Below are 14,471 nucleotides of genomic sequence, written 5' to 3' on the forward strand. Positions count from 1 at the left end.
ATTAGTCTAGAGCTTCACTCCGCTTAGTCATGATCTGTTTTCCTTGATTCTGTGTCAGCTTTTCTATTAGTTCTTGTCCTGTTTTCCACAGCCTTGCCTTGCATAGTTTGTATGTTTCCAGTCCAGTTTTCCAGCCTGTCTGTGTTACCTAGATTCAATTACCTTGTACCAATACAATGCTCAGTTATCTTGCATCAGTATCTTGCTTCTGTTACCTTGTACCGGATCCTCAACTATGTTACCTTGTGCTAGTTCCTAGCCTCTGTGACCTTGTGCCAGTTCATTGCCTCGGCCACCTTGTAACAGTTCCTTCCTACACTTTTCTGCATTCTTAGTTCCTGCTTTCCTGTTCTGAATTCTTGTGTTGTGGTTCTTAGTGTCTGGTACATCTTTATGGGTTCTGCACCTGTACCTCTATGTATTCCTTTGTATACCTTAGGAGGACATCACTGCCCCTCCCTTTGTCTCACTTTACCAGTATTCTATAGTATATTTCATGTAACAGTGTGTTTCATTCTGGTAAAACAGAAAGTGTCAATTGCATGTTCTTGTCAAAAATGTATGCGGGTAAACTGGAATCCAAGTGCGCTTAACCTGAACAAGAATTTTCAATCTTTCAGCCAGCTGCACGCCTGGTACAGTTAGGTTCTACCCGTAACCTCAAAATACAATACACAACATTAGTACTAATAGTGTGTGTTTTGCCATAAAGTTTTATTATATGAAATGATGTTAAGGAACAATAACCCTGACATTGCAGTATGTGCAGCCGAACCGTGCTTCGAGACAACATATTTTTCAAGGCCTACTATCAAAATAGAGTGGTCCCTTGTTATGGTCACTTCCAATAAGTTGCGCCTATACAAAATCGGTTTCCTTGGTTAGTCGTCAATTGCTTCAATAGGTAAACATTATGGTTAGTACTCATTTTCTGTATTGCATGCTCTGGCTGGACCCACACAGGCGTGTCTTTTGTCAGCACACTACATGTGTGTGTCTTACGGTCCAACTACAGAAGCCTCTTTTTCTATCCCCTTCTATGGGCTTGCAGAGTTTGGTGTCTTTAAGAGTAGCTTGCACAGAAGCATTGAGCTTCCTTTATATTTGTGGGCAGTCTCAAGTCCAACCTGTGTACACTCCTAGTTGGTGTCCTCACGGTTTGTCCAATACATGGTTCCCATCGCTTCCTGTTCAACAAAGAGGTCTGCCTTTCCTTCCTGTTCCATTGTTCTAATTAACCTTGTCTGTTTTTCCTTCTTGTTTACCTTCCAAATATATTCATTTGCCTATTCCCTTATATCAACATTGCCACCCCAAACATACCTATGGTGTCCTATGTATTTCCTGACACAATGCTAATAAAAGTAGCAGGTCTGAAGTACAAAAGACTTGAGTGTCTTTTAGCTTCTATGGCTCAAGTAGACACACTTGTGTATTTGTTTTTCGAAGGGAAGAGCTCAATACTTGACAGACTACAGTGCTTCAATTAATGTTCAAGTGCTACACGCTAAGACTGAGATACCAGCAAACATATTTGCAAGCATAACATTAAAATAAATGGAGAATATGACCAACACTAAAGGCATTGGCAAACCTCTAGATGCTAACACACATATTTTCTAATCCCAACAAATAGATCAACAAAGTGTAGTGCTGTCGGGGGAAAATTGTCCAGAGTTAGTAACGACATTGGAAAAGTCTGACATATTATATGAAATGACGTTTTATGGAAGAAGCTAGGATGGAGGGTGATATGCAAACCTGTGGGTCTGTAATATATTTCTGAAGTTCTGATTACTGTTTGGTCAAAGGATGTTGCAAGTCACCATTGAAATACATGAACTTATAAAAAAAAAGCATCACGTCTCTATGTGGTCACTGGACACTTCAATGGCTTGCAATCGCCTTATCGCATACTTTTGTTGATGTGTTTAACAATGCTAATTTCTATTTCCTTTTATTTGGATATAACGTGTGATTGTGCAGTTGGGTAATTTATTCTGCTTTGCAACATAATGATAGATGATCATGTGCATATTGGATATCTAAATGTTGAGCAAGGCTGTTTCATATCATTGTGTTATCATCATGTTGCATTTTGATTGAGTGCTTATTTAAGTGCAACATTTATTTTCCAGTGAATCACAGCTGCCCTGTGGATCAATTTAAATGTCCGAACAATCGTTGCATACCCAAACGATGGCTTTGTGATGGAGCTAATGATTGCGGCAATAATGAAGATGAATCAAATCAGACCTGCGCAGGTACACATTTTTCAAAAAGATATGCACAACTTTTATAAACCTCAATTTAATAAAGAAAATCTGATCTTTACTTTGAACGGTGCTGTGGAAGCAAAGTACTGAGGACATGATTATTACAGTCTAAATCAATTCAAATTTTATATCCACAAGGGATGCAATACATATTATATTTTGTTCTTAATCCTTCAGCCTGGCTTTGCCTTCTAAAGTAATCTGACTCTTCATCCATCCACATGGGCAAACTGTCAATGCTCTTGCCTAATAAATCACTGTTTGGCAGATTAGATCAAGTTTGAGTTAATGTTGCTTCACTGTAAACCACATCCAGGTGATATATGAAGTGAGCATTGCAGAGAAAGAACTGCATCCAAACAGCGTGTCTTTAATGGACAGTTATCTGTCTCTATAGAACATTCACCTCTGGATGGAGTAGCAACAGTTCTAGGAAGTCTTTGAGGGAGTCTAGGTAGAGATGGCATCCTGCCTTTAGGTCCTCATAACTAGTACAGGCCAGACAGAAATGGTAAATATTCAGTATCTACTATCCTGGGGCCACGGACACCTGGGATTGGGAGGGGGTGCTATTACCGAGGAGTAGAGGGGAGAGATGGCCATAGACCACCTCACAATTCCAATAAAGAACATCTCTGATGCTTGCAGTAATTCTTGTGCCATCTTTGACACTGTGTACAGCCATCAGTGCATGCTCATTTTCTTCCATGAATAGTTATAGTTGCAGAATGCGGAAGCCAGAACCTCTTGATTGTGAGTTATTTTGTTTAGCAACATTTGCATAGTAATGTGTTCTCTAAGAACAAGAGTACCTTATGCTCCACCTCAGAGACAGCCCAATCTTCAGGAATGACAGTGAATCGCCTTTCATTTTGCTTCACTGCATACTCACACTGTGGGGCTCACGAGTATGCCTGTGCAGTCAAAGATTTGTTGTGACAGAGCTACTGTGAATTCTACTACTCTGCCATATGAGGAGGTTGAGGAGGTTGAAGGGGTGTAGGAAAAAAAAAAAAAAACCTCTAGCCCTTGAATTGAGGTTTTCCTCTACACTGTCACCACTGAATCTAAGATTTACCATGGGCAGAATTGTGTACCTAAAACCACAATGTGGTCCTGGGGTAATCCCGGATTGGGACAAACACCATTAAGTTGATGGTTGTATCCTTAAAATTAATGGAATTAAACGAGTGTGACAGTGAGCCCCAACGTGTTCGCATTGGGCAAAAACATCTAATCTTAAAATACCTGTGGCTTGATGACAAAAGCTTTGCGCTGACTTGATGACATCAAGTGCAGTGCACAGTTCCTGTAGTTTGTTCGAACAGATACAGATTCATAGGCTACCAGTAACTGCCCAATTATTCATAATCGTAATGACTTGGTGTACACGTGATCACGTGTATGTTTTTCAGCTGGCAACGGGGAATAATTTTTTGCTTTCAGAGCATGGACATTGAGCAATTAATGTGTTCAATGGGCAAGTGGAAAAACACACACAATAGGGATGTTTACCATGTCCTGCTGCAGTGGACTTCCGGGACACGTGCACATATGTGATCCAGTAGCCTTTCCATCTGTACTGGGTGATAGTAGCTATGTGCTGCATTTGACAAGACAAACTTGCTTTGTACAGTAGCCCAAGTGGAACATTTGATATTTTGGAAGGGACTGAATTCCACACACATTCTTCACATGAAAAGCAGTACCAGAAAGTAGATGCGTGTTAGAGTTGACAATCCCTTCTATCTCGTCCGCTATCAGCCTTGAAGTGTAACTGAAACCACATCTCAGACTAATATCTCCTTTTCCCAAATATAGGGTCTCTCGCTCCACTAACCGTGCAAACACCTACAGGTGGCGAGATGTCACCTTATTTGTAGAAGTTATTAACAACACCCTTGAGCTGCAACAATCGACTAAAATACCAATCCATAAATAATGCATGAGTTTGCCACTAGAACCAGATTGCACATTATATCTGCCATCTGATTATGTTTAGTGTGATGTGCATGTGCTCCAATCAATGTGTAATACGGTCTGCACAAGGTTTGTGGTCACTCGTTGTAGTGACCCAAGTTTATTTAGGAGAATACACACTTGTTACTAAACTTTAAGAAAAGCAGATTTCAAGGTCTAATGATAAGAAACTGACATTAGGCTATCTAAATATTGTTAACAGCTGCTGAAACCTCTCTCCTCTCATCACATCTCTCAGGGCTCAAGTCGAGGGTACACACAGGTGGATGGAGTCTTTTTTTCAGAGTACCGTGGCATGCTAATATCTGGTGATGCCACATTCAACTGGTATGTTATTGAGTCCTCCCACTTTCTTTTTTTAGGACTTGAGCCCTGTTTCTGATGATCAATCAGGCAGGATTAAATGGCTATAAGGAAAATACAACCCTACACAATATCAGCAACAGAGACTATTGTTGAGCCCAGTGGTGTATTATATTGTTCAGAAGGGGGGTGACAGAGGTTTGTTTGATAAACGACGACATATCACTGTGTATATCTTGTTTTTTTGGCATTACTAAAGAAGTCAGTATCTACTTTCAGAATTAACGTGCAATGATCAAAAAAACAAAATTATTATCAAGTACAAATAACTGACTTGAACCCTGAGTGTTCATTTGATTGTTAAACAGAAAATGTTATTACAGTTCGTCTGACTAAACGACTTATTATTATTTTGTTATGAATATAATGGATAATGGCCCATTAGGAGCTATTAGTTAGCTGATAATTAAGGACATGTGTGAAAGCTGTTGCCGAAAATTAATATATTTATATATGGCTACCCACTATGCTGATAAATGGTGTAGTAGTCGTGACTCCCTTAAGTATACTTACAGTGTGATTGCTACGCTGTGAACACAGGGCAGAGGTTGCAATGTACTCCATTAGACGTATTACTTTGTTTACAAGAACACGATTTCAGGGACTTTTTTCCGGAGCCTTTGGAAAATGGCTGGACATATTTTCACCTTCCTGTCAACCATGATATTAGTTCCTGAAACATGTGCTGATAATAGTAATGTCTAACCTTTAAGGCACATTTTGAAGCATTAGCTGGTTTGTAAACTGAAAAGAGGCTGTTGACAACCCATGTAAACGAAGGAAGCTGCAGCTCATTCAATGAGGAAGAACAATAAAAACATCATGGAACACACATTAATCCAGTTAATATACTGTAAAGAAAGCACACAAAGAAAGCACTAAATACAAACTGAAAACCTAACATCTTTCTGAATAAACGTAAAGGTCTATTATTTAAGTTCATATAAACGATGTGTTGTCTCCTTTAGTTACATTGTCATCAGCCCTACACGAGAAGTGGCTTGCCAGACACTTTACTCCCTGAAAACAGGATAATACACCAATAAAAGAATATTCGCAACAAGAATAGGAAACATTGACATATAGGCTGTTTGCTAATATTGTTAATACCTTATCTGAAAAGGAACCTTAAAGGCACGAGGTATTCACCTTGGAACACCAAACCAGAAGAATTTGCCTCAACCCAGCACGACCAGGGGCACAATCAGAGAGACCAACCACTGATTGACTAGGCAATCAGGTGATCAGAGCGTGTGATAGCGTATCTGATCTGTCGAAGGGTGTCCAGCTAAAGAAAGATTAGAAAAGGGTGAAGATCAGCCATTGACTATCCTCTTCGCCTTTTCACATATGAGCCTTTTCTTTTGCCTTCCTACCTGTTACACATGTGAGTACCCCTAGCTTGCTAATTACTGTGTTGTTTCTACGCACTGAGGTACTCACCTATAATGCATTCGCTCCTTCTCATCCTGCTCCTTTTACACACCTCTCACCATGCTTTCTCCATTCTCTCTAATATTTCCTCCTTTCCTATCCCTAACATAAGACCACATCTAAACACCACCACAGGTCCATCTCTGTTTTCCTTAGCACATCAACTGAACATTGCAATCTGGAATGCTCAGTCGTTATGCAGCACAACTTAATTTGACACTGACTAGTTTCATGCCAGCTCTCCTCCCCTAGATCTTGCCATCACTGAAACCTGGATTCCTCTATCTGACACTACCACCCTGGAGGCCTTTCAAAACTCAATGATACCTTACACATCTTGTCTCACTGCCAGAAGTAGAGACTCCATACATCTATTCTCTTCCCACCTCATCACCTCACACATCTCCAAAGCCAAGTACTCTAAAACTTCTTATGGATTCAACATCTCTACTATTGCTCCACCTCACTCATTTCACATCATCTCTTGTTCATACTAGACCATTCATTGAAGATATTGGGCAACTCCTTGATTTGTATTCTACTAAATGTCACCTAATTCTCTTACATGACTTTAATATTCCCTTTCCACTTCTCAGAAATCCTCTCTGGATAGAGTGAAAAGGGAATTCTACTTCACCCTACAGGGCACTTTAAATGCACTATTTACTTATTTTAAATACATAATAAATAGTGCATTTAGATTGCCCTACACTATACACTCCTCCCAAATCTATGACTATCAACTCCACTCTGTGGTGGCCCGGAAGACAGAGTCAGACAGATTTGGGACATTTCTCCAACTTGTATTAAAATAATAATGAGAATGCCTAGTTTGACCTATTCCTATAGGGGTATTCCCTCCCTTTCCAAACTTAATACAGTGCTTGTCAGTCATCAGAATGTCACATCAAAACGACCACAGTCCAGAACCTAAATCTACCTGACCCTACCACTAAATATAAATAAAAAATAATGGGTCAAACGAATGTTTCTTAACTCTCTTTGCTCCTTCCTTCGGTCATATATATATCTTTGACTTATCTTTGGTGTGCTTGGTTTATCTTTTTATCAACTATATGATATGATAGTCTGTTTATATAGTGCCTATACACAATGGGGGTAATTACGAGTTTGGAGGTAGCCATGGTGCTATTAGCGCCATGGCTGTCTCCAAACTTGTGTCCGGGTTTCTTGAATGGGGACTTGCCAGGTCATTCCAACCTGGGAGGACCCGGTAAGTCCCCATTCAAAATACCAATCCCCATTCCCATTCGAGCCCCCATAGGGCTCAATGAGAATCGGGAGGGAGCTAATAACGGGCCCGTTAATAACAGGCCCGTTTGGTTTTTATTATTATTTGGAGTTCACAGACTTTGCTCCACTTTTTGTATATAGTTGTATTTTAGATAGGGTTTTAGGAAGGTTTCCTTTTGTTTTGGGATAACAGATCCTTCAGACTTTTGTTTTCATTATGACAGACATGTACATACTTTTTTTTCACATGAGTAATGTTTTTTTAATGCTTTTCATCTTGGGGTTTATTTCTATGGACTTTGGGGATAAAACCAGCCACCTTAGTGGGACCCGCTAAGGGACCTCGTAATGCGCCGGTAAAGGGTTAACAGCACCGGCATCCTTACCGGCGCCGTTAACCCCTTACTGCCGCACTCATAATGACCCCCAATGTGTTTCAAAGCACCTCAATATCAAAGTTATTTACCAGATACCAGTTCAAAAAGGTGATCTCATTTTACCTTTCCTAGTCTTAGATAAAATCCTCTAACTCATGGAAGAGGCTCATGGGTTAAATGTTGTATACTTGAACAGACAGCTAAGAGTTCTGAGTGATATCTTTAATAGCCTTCTGGGGAAATTCTCTTATAGTTTTTCCTCTGAGTGTTTTATTCTTTCATCATTCAAGCCCTCTATCTTCTATTTATTTTTTGCCCAGGGAGGTAACACCTCCACCCCTATATTCTCTCTACTGTGCTGGGCCTCTGGTTTCTTGTTCCTAGATCTCCTTGTGTCTCTCCTAGATTATACATATTATTCTCAGTTATGTATGTGCCGTTCCCTCAGTCATTTTGCTCTTTTCAGTTATATGACGTGTTTGTGGCAATACTCATAGCGTTCTTTACTTCTCATACTCATATATATTCACACTGTCCCTTATGAAAGGGTTTCTATCTTTCTTCGCATGTACCATTGTTGACTGCTTTTCACTTTCCCAGGCTGTATTTTCCAGATTTCTCCAAGATCCAGCCTCCAAATAAGGTTTAGACAATGTAGGCCTTTTATTCCAAACACCAGATTTTTCAGTGTTCCAAACTTAATATAACAGTCTTCACATCTTTCTGCACTTTTCTTATCTTTCTCCCTACTCCTACTCAGCTAGAAACCTTGGCATTATATATGACTCCTCTCACACCTTTTCTATGTTCATTTCCAAAACTGCAACAACAGCTCACCTCAACCACCTAAATATTAGGACTATCAGGCATCTCTTTCCTTTAAACACCAATACACCTCTCTAAACTACTCTTGTCTTCTGTACACTAGTCTACTGTGCCAGCATCCTCTTTAATTTCCCCAGCTATGCTTTCTGTCCTCTCGACAAGATCATTAATTTTGCTACCAGAACTCCATTTAACTCCCTCACTTCACATCTACTTCCTCTTACCATCGCCAGGATAGATGGCTGATGATGCAAAACAGGACCAGATATAAATGCCTTGTCCTGGTTCACAATTCTTTCCACAGTAAGGCACCACTGTATCTGTCCTCCTCTTTGCAAATCTACAAGCATTTTCGTAATCTCCGATCTGCCTCCTGGACTACCCTTGTGGCACCTTATCCTCCCTGTGCTTCATCTCGTTTCCACTCTTCCTCTCGACACTGATTTGTTTAAAGCCAAACTGAAAGCCTATCCATGCCTCCAAGTCATCCTCTTATGCTATATTCCTTCTACCTCCGAGCAAATATGTGTCCCTCGCCTCTAACCTGCATCTATCCTTTACTTTCTCTTCCTCCACTCTAATAATTCTCCCATTATTGGCCACATCCCTAACATAGCTGTCTGTACCACCTAACTGCCCTTAAAATAGTCAAATGTTGATTGGCCTTAATCTATTTAAGTCCATCTATGTATTATCTCTGGTGACTAATCCATTTACTCCCCACCACAAGCTGGTCAGACTGTCACTTGAAGTCACCCCATTGTAAGTAGCGCACTACTTCCAGATATTATATCTGCTGTATATTCCTCTATGATCAAAAGTGCATTGTTCTCCCCCGTCAAAAACAAATAAATAAATAACCATGAAAAACATAAGTACAAATGACATTGCATAAATTACCAAATGCAATAAATATGGTTAACACAAACATATATTGTTTAGAGTCCAAATATCATTTTTGTCACCAAAATCAATATCCCCATAAGGAATGGAAACTACTTTATCTACTCCCTAAAACTCATTGGGCCTCATTACGAGGCTTGCGCTCCCATAATGAAGAATGCGGGTACGGAACCGGCACCGTTCATTACGGGATGTGCAATTACAAGGTGCCCTCGCGGGACCCGCAACAGAGGTCTGGTAAAACCAGACGTCTTTTCCGGGTCCCGAGAGGGGACCAAGGAGCTAATAACTGGCCTGTTAAAAATGGGCCCGTTATTAGCTCTATCCCCATTTCCATTGAGCCATATGGGAGCTCAAATGGGAATTGGGATTGGTTCCTTCAAGGAGGAATTACTGGGTCCTCCAATGTTGGAATGACCCGGTGGGGGTCATTACGAGTTTGGAGGTAGCCATGGTGCTATTAGCACCATGGCTGCCTCCAAACTCGTGTCCGGCCTGGGTTCTCTGAATGGGGACTTACCGGGTCATTCCAACCTTGAAGGACCCGGTAAGTCCCCATTCAAAAAACCTTTCCCGATTCCCATTGGAGCCCCCATTGGGCTTAATGGCAATGGGGAGGGAGCTAATAATGGGCCCTTAAATTACGTTATTAGCTCCCTGGTCCCTTAGCGGCTCCCGCTAGGGACGGCTGGTTTTACCAGCAGGCATTAGTAGGACCTGCTAAGGGACCTGGAAATGCAGCGGTAAGGGTTTAATGGCACTGGCATCCTTACCGGTGCCGTTAAACCCTTACCACCGCACTCGTAATGAGGGCCATTGTCTTGAGCCATTCCAGCTTACTTATAAAAGCCTCACAATTCGAATCACCTGATTCAGTACATTTTCGATTCAGCTTAAATCAGTCACTACAGCTCAAACATTTAGAATCCATATTTTGTGAAAGGTTGAGGCAAAATGTTTGTTGGCCCATGTTCTTGTGAATCTCATCAGTTGTTACTAAAAGAAATAAAAAAAAATGCCCTCTATATACAGTGGTTTTTCTTTTTACCATTTCACTCTAACTCTTTGCACATCTCATTATTTGTACCAAAAAAGTGTTAAATATTTTCAAAGGGTGTTTCAATGTTCATATCACAGATGTTCACATTCACATGTTCTTTTTTAACCCCATTAGTATTTCCATAAATAATTGTATGTGTATGTCTGTGAATTTAAAAGTTCAAAATGTATCCTGTGAGAAATGGACTTCTGTCCTGCAGGGGTACATGGATGACTAGAGGCTAACACGCTTACTCAGCCCCCAAAATGGTCACTTAAGTGGAGTGCTCCAGGTCCAAAGCCCTTAATTAATAATAATTAAAAATGCAATACAAGCCCAGAAAAAAAACCTATGAATCAGACACTATAACCAGCGGATGGGATGGAAAAAGGAAAGCCTTAACAGGAAGATGGCTTTGGCCAAGCAGAGATAATCTGAATGTAGACAGAGAGCCTGTTAAGATATATTTCTTGAATCTGGCTTGGCAGACAGATTTTAGGAGGCCACCTTAGGTAGTATCAACAGGGAGCACTGATAGGTTAGCCAAAACCCAATCAAGGTAGGTAGATGAGCAGTCAAGGCTTAATCTCAGGAGTGCGTGAGTTGGGTCAGATGCCCTCAATCAGTCCACACAGTATGACAGTCAATTATAAAAATACAGTTATTTATTTTAGGTCTAGTGGACAAACTGGAAAATTAATCTAGGAAGATTACTTAAGGCCTTCCCATACGATCTGTATGCAAGCCATCAAAATCTGACTTGCCTTTTAAGACTCATGGGAACACCTTCTCACACTCTACCTGCAAAGTCATCCAGAGCCGACTTGCCCTTAAAGAACACTGAGAACACTTATCCAGACTTTGCATGCAAATCATCAATAATGGACCTCGATTCCCATAACTACAAGAATACTGCAAAGAGGAAGATGTGCCAAGTAATGCAGAGCAACGTACTGCAACACAGGTTTGATCCTCGGGTCTGCGCTTAGAAACCTCTGGATATTAAGCGTGTCATAAATAACCTATCATATCATATAATGGAAACTAAGCAGACAATTTTGTCAGACGCATAGGTCTTTCTGTTCAAGACGAGAACTTATTGAGTTTTTCTTAATGTTAACATGTCCGAGTTTAGACACATTTATTCCATAATAGCTATGGCCAGTAAAGCTTTTTTGTGGAAGACATTCCAAGTGTTTCCTAGGGATCCCAACATTGTACTCAATTTTATACAAACACCAATGGCATGCAAACAGCTGGCTGTTCTAGCTTATTTTCAAAACTCAACTCGGAGTCATATGGCACAATCAATGCAGTAGCAGCTGTATCCACTGAGTACGCAAATACAGTACTTATGCTGCCAAACCTCTAGGTCTGTTGGTGTGTACCAGAATTATAACAACTGTGATGCACACACTTCCCCATACTTCTGACAAGAGAGGCCACATGTGAACCAATACCTCTCAGAACCTAGGAATGGGTCTTCCACTATGCACCACAATGCATCTGGGCATGCTGAGGCAAGAAGATGCCGCTCACAATGTGATTTACAGGGAAAACCAGTTACAGTATATTATCTGTCAAGGCGCATCACATCCTTTCAAATTATCACAGCCTTGAGTATATGGTATGTCTCTTCCTACTGTCCTGAGAGGATAGCTCAGGGGCAACGTGCTTGCCTTGGAAACAAGACAATGCGGAGCAACACAGGTTTGATCCCTGTGTCCGTGCTTAGAAACCTCTGGGCATTAGTGCGTTATAAGTAACCAATTATAATTATACACCCACCACGGATTTGTAGAAGAACAATGAATACTATCAGAAACATAACAAGGTGCTATGAATGCATAGTTGTGTGAATGCTCTGCAACAGTACTGACATCTTACATATAATTGATTAAACATAATATTTCAGAACAATGTGTATGGGTGGTATTGTCCACATCGTTCAGAAACATACACTTAAAAGTGTGTCCATGAGAAAATTAGAGACTGGTGTTGAAATTCAAGGACTGTGGTAGCTTTACTTCGGAAAGCAGTGTTCCCCTATGGTGGTTTATCTAAAAATTGAGTTATTTCACAGGCCGGATTTGCTCCACAGCACTCCCCGGTGACGCCACTTCATTCAAATGCATTTTGATCATGCGTGGGGCAGGCAAACCTTACCACTCATGCTTAGAAACACAGGGGGTAATTCATAGAATTCAGCGCACAAGTGGAGCACGCGGCAGGCACACAGTGTGCGCGTGCGAATCCCTGCGCCAGCCGCGTGCGCCAAAATCCATTTCTGCGCACAGCGTATTCATGGATTCCAGCCACCAAAACCAGCCGTGGTGCACAGTGGCGCAGCGACCCTGCAGCAGCGCCAGTTACGCCCCCAAGAAAGCCTCTCACGCAGGGAAAAGCCATCAACATACCCAATCCAGCGCAAAGGGCTGCGCTAACCCTGTACCAGCACGGCAAGCGGGCTACGTGTATCACTGGGGTGCGCGGGAAGTACCTCACGCGATTGGCCCTGTGCGAGCAGGGTACGCGTATTTCAGGGGTGCGCGGGAAGTCCCACACGCGATTTCCGCAGGGTACGTGTATTTCAGGGGTGCGCGAGAAGTTCCACACGCAATTGGGCCCGTGCGAGCAGGGTACGCATATCTCAGGGGTGCGCGGGAATTTCCACACACGATTTGTCTGGGTACGTGGATCTCAGGGGTGCACGGGAAGTTTCACACGCGATTTGGCAGGGTACGTGGATTTCAGGGGTGCGCGGAAAGTTCCACATGCGATTTGGCCGGGTACCTGCGTGGGAATTTCCACACGCGATTTGTCTGGGTACGTGGATCTCAGGGGTGCGCAGAAAGTCTCACACGCGATTTGGCAGGGTACGTGGATTTCAGGGGTGCACGGGAAGTTCCACACGCGATTTGGCTGGGTACGTGTGCGGGAATTTCCACACGCGATTTGTCTGGGTACGTGGATCTCAGGGGTGCGCGGGAAGTCTCACACGCGATTTGGCAGGGTACGTGGATTTCAGGGGTGCGTGGGAAGTTCCACACGCGATTTCAGCAGGGTACGTTTATTTCTGGGTGCGGGGGACGTTCCACACGCGATTTCAGCATGGTACGTGCATTTCAGGGGTGCGCGGGAATTTCCACACGCGATTGGGCCCGTGCGAGCAGGGTACGCGTATCTCAGGGGTGCGCGGGAAGTGCCACACGCGATTTCAGCAGGGTACGTGTATTTCAGGGTGCAGGGCAAGTTTCACACGCGATTTCAGCAGGGTACGTGTATTCCAGGGGTGCGCGGGAAGTTCCACACGCGATTCCATCAGGGTACGTGTATTTCAGGAGTGCGCGGGAAGTTCCACACGCAATTTGGCCGGGTACGTGCGTGGGAATTTCCACACGCAATTTGGCTGGGTACGTGTATGACAGGGGTACGCGGGAAATTCTACATGCGATTTGGCTGTGTGCTCCCAGGTATTCCCTGTACACCCTCCACGGCCCCTGCAGGCAGCCGACACCACAGGGGACTACCCTGCACACCTGCTCATGTCACCCAGCAACCCCACCCCCCAGCCACCATGGGCAGCCCCCACCAGGCCCCCACTCATGTCTCCCACCACCCCCACCCCCCAGCATCCAGGGGCAGCCCCCACCAGGCCCCCACACATGTCCAACTCATGTCTCCCACCACCCCCACCCCCCAGCAGTGCAGGGGCACCCTCCACCAGGCCCCCACTCATGTCTCCCACCCCCCTGACCCCCCAGCACTGTGGGGCACCCACCACCAGGCCCCCACCCATGTCTCCCACCACACCCACCCCCCAGCAGTGCAGGGGCACCCTCCACCAGGCCCCCACTCATGTCTCCCACCACCCCCACCCCCCAGCCACCAGGGGCAGCCTCCACCAGGCCCCCACTCATGTCTCCCACCACCCCCACCCCCCAGCAGTGCAGGGGCACCCTCCACCAGGCCCCCACTCATGTCTCCCACCACCACCACCCCCCAGCATCCAGGGGCAGC

General features: G+C 43.3%; 1 protein-coding gene across 3 annotated transcripts in view; it reads left to right on the forward strand.

The window, feature by feature from the left end:
* Positions 1-14,471, forward strand: part of LRP1B (LDL receptor related protein 1B) — a 4,835,697-nt gene that overhangs the window by 2,484,175 nt on the left and 2,337,051 nt on the right. For all 3 annotated transcript variants that reach the window (XM_069616528.1, XM_069616527.1, XM_069616526.1), the window contains exon 17: positions 2,139-2,264. In XM_069616528.1, coding sequence (XP_069472629.1) covers positions 2,139-2,264 — 126 coding nt within the window. The remainder of the gene's footprint in view (positions 1-2,138; positions 2,265-14,471) is intronic.

The sequence above is a fragment of the Ambystoma mexicanum genome, chromosome 9, assembly GCF_040938575.1.
Source record: "Ambystoma mexicanum isolate Mex_15411 chromosome 9, UKY_AmexF1_1, whole genome shotgun sequence".
Classification (NCBI taxonomy): domain Eukaryota; kingdom Metazoa; phylum Chordata; class Amphibia; order Caudata; family Ambystomatidae; genus Ambystoma; species Ambystoma mexicanum.